This window comes from Corvus kubaryi, unplaced genomic scaffold (assembly GCF_017639235.1).
Source record: "Corvus kubaryi isolate FWS band 111438036 unplaced genomic scaffold, C.kubaryi_AGA036_p1.0 137, whole genome shotgun sequence".
NCBI lineage: Eukaryota > Metazoa > Chordata > Aves > Passeriformes > Corvidae > Corvus > Corvus kubaryi.
In genome coordinates, this window is record NW_024580671.1 from 31,219,677 (window position 1) to 31,230,320 (window position 10,644).

The 10,644-nt window shown below is 40.3% G+C and overlaps 1 protein-coding gene across 3 annotated transcripts; it reads right to left on the reverse strand.

Moving 5' to 3' along the window:
- Positions 1–41: 41 nt before the first annotated feature.
- On the reverse strand, positions 42–9,787 carry ARMC10 (armadillo repeat containing 10). Of its 3 annotated transcripts, none has more exons than XM_042018422.1 (6): positions 9,554–9,681; positions 7,855–8,000; positions 5,920–6,054; positions 4,459–4,635; positions 3,379–3,450; positions 42–2,201 (listed from the first exon to the last, which is right to left on the reverse strand). In XM_042018422.1, the coding sequence occupies exons 2-6, from the start codon at positions 7,969–7,971 to the stop codon at positions 1,950–1,952; spliced, it is 753 nt and encodes a 250-aa protein (XP_041874356.1). In that variant the 5' UTR covers positions 7,972–8,000; positions 9,554–9,681; the 3' UTR covers positions 42–1,949. The 3 variants fall into 3 exon arrangements, with proteins under 3 accessions (XP_041874356.1, XP_041874354.1, XP_041874355.1); XM_042018420.1 differs by lacking the exon at positions 9,554–9,681 and adding an exon at positions 9,184–9,547; XM_042018421.1 differs by lacking the exon at positions 7,855–8,000 and having other exon boundaries at positions 9,554–9,787.
- Positions 9,788–10,644: the final 857 nt, after the last annotated feature.

Below are 10,644 nucleotides of genomic sequence, written 5' to 3' on the forward strand. Positions count from 1 at the left end.
ATAGGTCTTTCTATACCAGAAAAAGAAAACTGAGACAACACTGTAACATATTCTCATGTATTTTTAGAAAAAGTCACTTTTTTCTGTCAGCTGTCAAAGCAAAGGATAAGAGATCAGCTCTATCAAAAAGATGGTATTTGAAAAACTTACTTTTAGGTTGGAGAGCATGGAAAGGGACATTTAGACATCTCTGCTGCTGATCTTAAGAAACCATGCATGAGCTATACCTAGAACAGACTGGTCCTAATGTCTCGTCAGGAGAGGAGAGGGGGTAAATTCTTAGTGTCTGGCCTAGTCTTTATTTTTTTTAGTCAAATTCAGTAGCAAAAAAACATTAAATCTACAAAAAGTTGAAAAACATCAAGTGATTGTAATGCAACTTGCTTATTACAAACTGTACAGTGTTTTAGGAGCAGTGGAAAGGAGAAAGGGAAGTTCACTGTCAATGCAGCAATTCTCAAGGTTTTGCCAACTTCTATTTCTGCCTTAACTGTATTCCTGGTGAGCTAAAACTACCTATGTGGATAAATTAGATACATGTAGCTTTCTTTACCCGTGTATTGATCAGGGCATGGGTGCGTCACAGTTTCAAGGTCATACTTTTCTTGCAGTTTTAGCTATATGCAAAGTGACCTTCTGAAAATAAGTATCTATTGCATTACAGAAAGAGAAGAAAGTAATGTTTTCTTAAGAGCAGAGTGAGTATACTAAATTAGAAAGATGAAGCACTTGGTAACAGTTTAGGTGATACAGTTCTCTTAAAAATGGTACAAAATAGAAAACTTTCCTAGCCTTTACATCTGACACCTTTTTTAGTTTCTCTGTAGTGGAAGTTTTTAGTAATTTGGTTTTGGAAGTATTTTCCAGTATGTTTTCTGTTAATCAATAAAACTGTTCAGGTTCTTTTACAGTGATGTTTGTATGGATTCCACTTCATTTTGAATAAATGCTGGATTGATGACTAAAACTTTAGGGGGGTGATGCTCCAGTAGCAGGAAAAAAAAGGAGTAAAGATGTCCAAGGAAAGGAAGATCAAGGGCTGCTACAGAATAGGAAGCTTTTGTAAAAATGTGTGATACTGCTGTTGTAGACATTTTTTTATAAGAATGAAAATACTGAATAGCAGTTGCAGATAATCCTTGACTCCTAATAAAATGTTTTTTAAAATATGTCTGCTTTCCCTAAAGTAGCAATTTTAAAGCAATATAAAATCCTTTTAATTTTTGTTCAAGTGTAGAAATCTTTCACAGTTGTGGTTAATTGCAGTGCAGTTTGGCTAAATTGAATGGATATACTAAGCATACAAGAATGGAGTTTTAGAATAAATTCCATGCAGGTAAGATAAAAAACCTAGTCTGGGTGACTTTAGTATGCAGTTTTCATTGAAAACACTAATTCTGTAGGAAGGCAATGATAGTTTGGTGTTGTTTTTATTTAATATTTTGTAAGATTTGCCTTTACCCATTTAATAGATAAATACAAATGCCTAATCTCCAATTGCTAAATCTTTAATGCACAGTTCTAAAGAGGTATTTATTCAACAGCTGGAAATACTTAAAAGTAAAAAAAAAGTCTTTGACATTGTGAAGAATATTTTAATTCACTTCACTCATCCATTTAAAATGTTAATTTTACATATGAATGTTTTCATGTTTTAAATTTAAACTATTTGTCCCCATTGCATAAATGTAGCAACTGTGCAGTGGTTTATCAGTAATAATTAAGCTTTTGCTTTTCTCTTGCTTGTAAAAAAATTATCTGTTATGCTCTCTGTATTAAAAACACTGCATTCTCTTCTGTAGTAATTAATTCATGCCTAGTAAAATGCTAGTATTTAGAGAGGGTTTTTTCCATCATTGTTGTATTGTTTGCTTGTTGCAGGCTTTTTTAGCATAGCATTGCCAAGATTAGATATTTTCATCAGGTCAGTCTGTTTTAAGAAAACAACACTATTGTGTTAATATTCTCACAACTTGTTCTTTCACTTCCGCGTCAGGGTGATGCAGCAAAGACACCAGTCTCTGAGTGAACGGGGCAGAGTCCCTGCAGAGCATGAAGAAAACTGAGGCTTCGCTGTACTCCTCAATCATGGTGCCTTCTTCATCATTCATGTTCTTTTTCAAGTTTGCTGCAAATGCCAGGGCTCGAACCAGAATATCTCTGTTTATACAGTTGTCAAAAAGTAACACCAATGCTGGCACCTAGGATATTGAAGGATATATTCATACTTAATCACCAGCAGTAAGTACGTGTAACTAAATCTAACTTTAGAAAATGGAAAAAAATGTGCACCTAAACCAGAGATGTATGAAATCCCAGAACTTCGTATGCTGTGAACTCCTGTCAGAAAGTTGCACAGTATGCATGTGTTCTTTTTAGAAAAGACTGGCCTGTGCATCAACAGGCTAATAAATGGTTTGTATTTTCAATCTCCGAAATGTGTCTGTCTGGAAAATTCCCATTTGGAAGAGAAGGTCTCCTTTCCTTCTCAGTGATATTTATTTTGCCCTGAATGTTTTTACGTTAGCGTATCTGATGAATGAAAAAATGAACTGAATATTTAGCTACCCTAACCTTGTTTTAATAATGAAAAGACAGCATTATCTAGGACCAGCTTTGCTCATGGCAGATAGCTCACAAATAAAAGCCACTGCATGTTTTAAGAAAGTTACTTTGGGGAGGGGGACAAGGATGCAGCACCATTCCAGCCCCTGACTGTTTTGGTGTGAGAATATGAAACTGAAAAAAACCTGTGTGCCAAGGCCAGCACAGCAAATGTCACACAAAGTTCTCCATGAAGAAATAAGTAAATGCACAGGGAAAGTTCACTTAGAGACAACAGTTTTATGTCTTTATTTGAGTAAAGGAGTGGGAATTTCAGTGGAATTTGGTTGGGTTTGGTACAGTATGTTGGCTATAGAAACAGCTATTGAGAAGGATCACTTACTGCTTCTATTTGATAATTTTCAATCTATATACTGACTGTGTGTCTGGAAATGAAGTTTTGGGTTCCTTATACATACTACAAACTGAAGTTCATTACCCCTTTGGTGGAAAGGGAAGGTTAGAACAGGCTTCTGCAAGTTGTTATTGATTATTTGGAATGGTACACAGGACATACAACCCTCTTCAAGTGCACAGGCCCTGTGCCTCCTCCTCTACAAGTACAGGATCCATATTACACTACCCTGTGAAATAAAGCCAGCCCACGAAAGAATGTGCACTTAGCTACTGATTTTAACCAGGTAGTGTCTAGAATTTGCTCTGGAATTGCATATATATTTCTAATATATTACAATTCTTCTAGTGCATGCAATATCTGAACAGGTACACATATATATATATGCTAAAAATAAAATGAAGCAGCAAGAATCTTACTTGAGGTCTGAGAAGATGTCTTGTCATGGCTGGGTTTGCAGATAAGTTCACAAGTACTTTCAAAACTTGAATCTGAAGTGAGGAATGTACAAGTTCATTAAAAGCTCTAAAACAGTAAGTACAGCTGTAATGGGCATCAGTAATGCCAATGTTGACTTGGGAAGGAAAAGGTAGAATGGGTTAACTAACACCTTGAGTATTTTGGCATAGGGAAAACTAAGGTATAGACATGTTAGGAGCAAGTTCAGAGTGACTTAAACATCAAAATAAGGCAAGATCTATAAACAAATCCCAGTAGGCCAAATGCAGAGTATTTTTTTAAATACAAAGAGGGTGGTTAAGTACTACATTTAAAATTATCTAAATCATATACAAATACACCTTTATGCTTTCTTGGACCTTGTGGTGCTAGTCTTTAAACACTAGGAAGAGGTCATATTACTGACTGTACTGAAGTACAATAGGTGTGTTTTGTTTAATGGAAATGTGTGTTTTGGAAAACTGGTTTTGATCTGATAGAGCAACCACATATACTGACAGTACCACAACATCTTGAATAAAAGCTGAGTTTGGTCCCTAACTGAAGCTTGTTTCAATATCACAATAATTCACAAATAAGCACAATTTCCAGTTGCAATCACTAAGGTTGCAAGAGGTGTCATAAGCGAACAAAAGTCCATAACTTAGGATCCCTGCTCAGCATCTTTCCCTACAGAGATTCATGCATCAGTGAAGCCATTCCCATGCAGGTTCTTGCTCTGTGATACAGTAGCAATGCTGAGAGCAGAAGAGAATTCTAGAGTTGCTACAGCAAAGGCACAGGGCAATCACAGTGCACCCTGCACTGCTTTGGTAGAGCTGCAGCCCAATGGTTCCACTACCATGGTTTCCTTCCCTCCCCCCTTTTTGAATTTATATTGTGAAGCTAATACAGATCCATATTTTAGTGCATAAAATCTGTATCATTAATGAATATTTAGTTTTTCTTAGCACAGTCTTAACCATTTTACAAAACCAGTAAGAAACAAGACAAGTGAAGTAGCTTCATAAATGGCTTGTAAAAATAACACTACCCAGTACCTGTGTCCTTTCAGTTCCTTCTGAAAGCAAATGAAGAAAGCATGGAATTGAGTTTATCATCTTTTGGTGGTAGTCACTGGTAACAGACATATTTGTCAACAGCCTGAGTCCAGCTAGCTGCACATCAGAGTTCAGGGGAGCTGACTCAACAGTCCTACAAACTTGTATAATAAATACCTGGGGAAATGGGGAAGGAAATAAAGAGAGAACAATTTTTGATAAAAGAATATTTTCTGTAACAAATAGTATCAATGGCCTAGCTACAGTAACATAAATACTTCCTGAACATTGCTGGCTGAATGGCAAAGGGTCTTGGAAACAAGTACTTTTTTGTTTTGAATATTTCAAACGTTCTATTGGCATGACAGAAGCAGACCACACAGCATTATGCTCACTGACCTTCCTGAAGTATAACTTGGTCTGAAAACTTAAAGTGCTTTGACTCCATTTCAGAAGTGACCCAGCTGCTTTAAGGAGTTATTTTAAAAATCACTTACAAATAACTAACATCTTAAATATTGAAAACAATCTAAGGACAAGCCTTGAAATGAAATCCTTTCTCCCAACGATGTGGCCCATTTACTGGAACACTCTGTAGGAACAGCAATGACAACTGACATTAACAACTATTTTTACCAAGTTTTCTTCTGGATGACAGTCTATAATGAATCTTAGAGTCCTAAATGAGAAAATTATTTTGCCCTTACCAAAGGAGTTATTTTCTACTTATGTACACCTATACAAATATTGGCAAGCACTACTTAATAAAAATTGCCCATTGCTAAAGATGCTACAAACCACCACATACAGTCACACTACCTTTTTATCAAGCTACTGAAACAAACTAGTAAGAGTCTTCAAATCTGCCTCAGCTCACCGCTTGGACATTTTTTGGTCTATTGATTAATCAGATAGGTTGGGACAGGTTGGGTTTTTTTCTTGATGCTTAATCCTTTCATACCCATAGCAGGTACTGTATTTACCAGTGGAACTTGTTATAATTTATACACACTATTCTTTTAAGATGGAAGTATCACCTGCAAAATTGGTCTCATACAAACCCAAGGGCTCAATTCCTCTTTTCTTCTCCCTCATCTAAGGAGTCCTGGCAAGTTCAGTGTGCAATCCATTCTATTAAACAGCCACTGTTGATGTTCTAGGCACATTTGGAAATCATCTTACCTCACATAATTTTGCTATAATTTTAGCAGCACAGTCTCTGTTTAATAGTATTCTCTGAATCTGAACACAAACTGCATAGGTTCCTGTCTTTTATTTTAAAAGTAAGTGCCAGTGAAGCAATGTATTTCTAAGTTATCCTTTCAATCATCCAGATCTGCTGACTTGTATGTCTATCATCAAAGCATTTTGGCATAGTGGCTTGTATTTAACAAATATGCTGAAGGTCCTGTACTATCTCTTTGCCTTGGTTACTTTGATTTTTCCCATTAAGAAACTTACCTGTATCTCCTCCTGATTTTTCATATTCATACTCAAATTATTAAGTGCATTTAGTGCTTTTTCTTTAATTTTGGGAATGCAGTTGGAGAGCATCCCTCCAATAACAGAGACACCATCCAGATTCCAGATTATATCCTGAAATATAGAAGATATTTAATAAAATTTTTAAAAATTCAATTTAAATGCTGAAGCATTCCCTCAAAGTCTCAATTTTAACAAAAATGAAATATATGAATGAAGAATTCAAGAATTGACTGCTCTGTTTAAAGAGAGTATTAGCAGATATTACTTTATTGCTTCCACTGAAACTAAGAAGGGTCCTGCTTAGAAACAAAGTATTAGTTGCTGTTATTTGACAACAGCCCACCACCTTTGCTTTTAAAATCTCAACTGCAAAGCATGCTTAAAAACACTTTGGATTATAAAGAATAAAAGGAAATTACTGCATAATGAGTTTATAGAACAGCCGAGCCAGATCACAGTAACTAAAAGCCCTGACTGAACAGGACAGAACTTCAAGATTCAGCTTCATATTATTATAGTAGAGGTTCTGAAACTTTTTCCATTACACTTGGTTTTATTAGTGTTTTAATCTTTCTCACTCAGACTGTAACTGTCTTTGAAAAAAAAAATACTGTTTTCAAAACAATTAAAAATGGACCAATGGACTTTGGGCTCCAGTTCCATTCTGTTCTATGAGATTTATATTAAGAAAGCAGTTTTGAGAAGCCAGAATAGACGGCTGTCATAAGTAACAGAAAGGACAAAATAAAAAGGGTAGGACCTTGGAGGTTAAACTGTTAAAAAGGCATGAAAATCTGCATCCAGCTCAAAAGTTTTTCTGCATTCTATGTCCAAATGATTTGGAGATATGATGCCTGGATAGTTGTAAAATTGCTAATGTGCAAACAGCACATAACTTCGTGAGGGATTAAAAAAACAGTTTATCTCACTAAATTTTAGATCTGGACCAGGTAGTATTTAACCTCCAGTTCAACCCTTTCATTAATTATAAGCAACAAAAGATATATTTACAGCACTTTGAAAGTACAGGGCTCTGTATGGACTTTAAGTGGTCCAAATATTATGATTCAATAAATTCTGTTGGGGAAGATGAAACAGGAAAGCCTTATAAATATGATTGCCTGACAAAAGATTTTGGGAATATGAAAACTATAAGCGACATCGAAATGAAAGCCACCTTTGAATTACCAAGTCTTAGTTACTGAACAACTGGAAAACAATGGTATGGCCGACTGAAGGTAATCCCCTCTTGATTGAACAATACCCTCTGCTTGCAGGCAGGTCCAAGGGTCAGAGCAGACCCTACTAGCTCAGCAGAAGGGGTCCAAAGAGTAGTTTTTAGAAGTTAAGATGTAACACTCTATGGTAATATAAGAACTCTTATAGGCTGTATGTAAATGCTATAGGATTTGTATCTTGTATTAGATTGGTTAGTGACAATTAGAATATTCAGTACAGAAGATGATTTATTGTATTGTAACCAGGACTTCAGACACTCTTACTACACTCTCTCTCACTTCTTCACTCTCATTCCTCTCTCGCTCTCTCTCTCTCTCTTTACTTACTATCTTGCTCTCTTGGGCCTGCTCCGAGCTGCAGCTGGCAGCTCTAAGCAGTGCCCCTGTACCCACGCCCTTTGCAATAAACCGCATGTTCCAAGATCTGACTTCAGAGATCTCTCGTCTCCGTCTATGCCCGGTCCAGACTGAACCCACCAAAGCTCCCTACAAATTCTGTGAAGCTGGTGAATTATATTATTTGGGCCAGCAGAAATTAAGGCAAGACATTAAATGGATTTTAGACCACAAGCTATCCTAGTGTTCAGTCCTGTGTCACTCTTTAGCAAAACAGCAGCTCTCCTCTGTCAGACTGGCTGGCACTGGACGTTGTTTTCTACAGAACAATACTCACTTGATTTACAGAGAAGGCAGCACTGTTGCTGAGAGTGATTAAAGCTTGCTCTTGAATTAATGGATCATCTGTGGCCTGGAGCAAATGAATAAGTTTCTGCAGAGCATCCACATCCATGGTATGGGTTGACACTGGAGGACTACTGTCTGTCAATGTTTAGAAATTAAATACTTGATATCAAGTTTTAAACCTTTCACTTAGTTGCTACTTAATGTTTTTTACAAAGCTGAAATTTAGCTCTCAGTTGTAGGACCATCATGTCATGGTAAAAAGACTGTTTTACAATACTAAGATTCTCATTCTTTTCCAGAGTCCTCTAATTACTTCTTCTCAAAGTGGAGAATAAAAGGAACACACAATTAAGAGATTGAGGTGTGTTACCTCCTGCTTAACCAATAGCAAATTTGCTATTCAAAATTATTAGGAATATTCACCAAACATGGTTTGGGGGGGGGGGGGGGCCCCGGGCGTGGTTCTGTGTCCCTGAAATGAAATGTGGAAATCTGTCCGGGCACTGTAGGAAATAAAACTTCCAGTTTACAGACTACTACTTCCAGAATGACACTGTGCTAGTACCCTGAGGTCCTTTGACAAAGTAACAACCACAATGTTAGGGGAACACTGCTGATCATGGCATCACTCAAACAACAGAGGAGGGCTGCTTCTGAGTCAGGATGATGTGATGGAATACCTGGCCTTTATAAAAGGGCAACAAATGCCATCAAAGGCCATTTCGGCTAGGTTGGAGGCAGAACTATTTAGCCAGCTGAAGAGCCATGAGACCCGATCTATGACTGCTGGACTAGTCATAGCTGACTGAAGATGACTCCTGAGAAGCTAACCAGTGCTTTAAGTTACCCAGCTTTACTGCCAACATCACACCAGGCAAACAACAGTGTTCTTTGGAGGTAAAGAAAAAAAAGAGGTCAAAGTTAATTATGATAATCCAAGAGCTCACTTCAAAAACAAAATTGTTTTTCATCCTCGTCTAAACACTTAGTTTAGCTTTGGATTATAGGGGGGACACAGCTGCAATAACATAAGTAAACACACTGATCTGACGTACGCTTTGGGGCACTTAAAAAAAAAAAAAAAAAAAGAAAATTAGGCTCTCCTAAAAATAAACCACGCTCCAGAGTGCTCCAAACCTCCGCATGGCTGTGGAGGGCCGGTGCGCAGGACTGTGGCACCGCCTCTCGCAGGGCGCAAAGCCGCCAGCGGGCCCCGAGCCGCGCTGCAGGGCCGCGGGCTGGGAACTCCCCGGGTCCCGCGGAGCCTCCCCCGGCCCCGCCGCACACCGGAGGGGCCCTGCCCTGCCCTGCCCCTCACCTGCCGGCGGGCCCCGGGCAGCCGCTGCCCGCCGCCCCCGCCGCCCGCTCGCCGACAACCGCCACAGGCAGTAGCAGGCGCCAGTCCCGAGCACCAGGGCCGCCGCCGCCGCCCTCACTGCCGCGCCCCGCGGCTCCCACATCGCCCCGGCCGCGGCTGCGTCGCCCGCAGAAGCCACCGCCCCATCCGGCGCGGCTCGGCCGCGGCTCTGCCCTTCCCTCCGTAGGTGCCGCAGGGATGCTGAGCCCACAGCTCCGTGTGCGGGGCGCGGGAGAGGCCCCGCCGCTGCGTTTCGACGATGCGATGCGGTTTCTGTTTTACATGAAGGATCACCCGTGCTCCCGGGCCGGGCCGACCCCGCAGCGCGTACCGAAACAGGCTTCCCGCTCGGGGAGGCGGCCCGCTGACGGGAAGGGCGGTCCTGCGCCATGGCAGCCCCTGGCGGGCAGTGGGGGGCATCCCGAGATTGGGGGACAGTCGTCTCCGCCGCCCCTGGCCCTCCGCCGCCCGCTGCGTGTCCAGGTGCTCGGCCGCCTGGTCCCACTGCAGCCGGTGGGACCACAAACTGCCCCGGTAACATCTGTGGCAGGGAGCCATGCGCCACCCTTCCCCACGAAGGGTCCCCCCCTCGCCCCTCAGCAGAGCCCTGGTCCCGGCTCGTTGTGCCCCTCAGCGCTGGCCGCGGCATCTCACACCCCTCACACTGCTCTCTGCTCGCCTGGGACATGATTTTGTTTTGCTCGTTTTGTCACTAGCATGCTTCAAATGATTTATGAAAACTTTAAGTACAGAAACAAGACAGAACAAAGCAATTCTGCTTTATAATCTGTGTCAAAATGAAGATTGAAATGAAGGTGAACCCGAGAAACTGCACTGGCTCTTTCCCTGGTACGTTTAAGTTATTCAGTGTTAATTACAGAAGCACCTCTGTATTCCAGACGGGTAATTCCTTCCACATGAGTGCAGTGGGTGCAATCCATGTTTTCTAATGGCCTGTCGTAAAGATGATACCGGATCATGCTTCAGATACTGGTGGATTAGGTATTCTTGTTGGCACAGGAGTACACATAAAATATCAGAGAGTAGAACTGGCACAGCATGAAGGACTGTGGGGGAAATACGGTTGATAGGTTTGCCCTTAGAATTTGTAAGGTGATTCTCTGTGTTTCTGTCGTTTCCTCCTTGTTTGTCACGTTCACCTCTGCTTGTTACCAAATCTGCAGCAGCTGTTTTTCAGTTTCCTTCAAACAAAAAAAGGCACAATGCATAAATGCAAGTTTAAGAGATATCCTGATATATTTAAGCTACCAAAATAGATCCCATTTGCAATCAGCTATTACAGCCAGGATTTCCATGGAAATACTAATAAAGAAATCTTGAGCCAGTTAGAATAATTACAGAGCGTTGCTGCCATGTTGACTGAGTACTTCTCCTGGGAGTCTGTCTCTAGATCATTCTTTG

Bases quoted from the DNA above. Each gene is read 5' to 3' on its own strand.
- ARMC10 (XM_042018420.1), bottom strand. From the start codon at position 9,325: ATGTGGGAGCCGCGGGGCGCGGCAGTGAGGGCGGCGGCGGCGGCCCTG. The intron at 6,055-7,854 runs GTGAGTATTGTT...TCTATATTTCAG, and splicing joins CTGCCTTCTCTGTAAATCAA to GATATAATCTGGAATCTGGA. The intron at 3,451-4,458 runs GTACTGGGTAGT...TCCTCACTTCAG, and splicing joins AAGGAACTGAAAGGACACAG to ATTCAAGTTTTGAAAGTACT.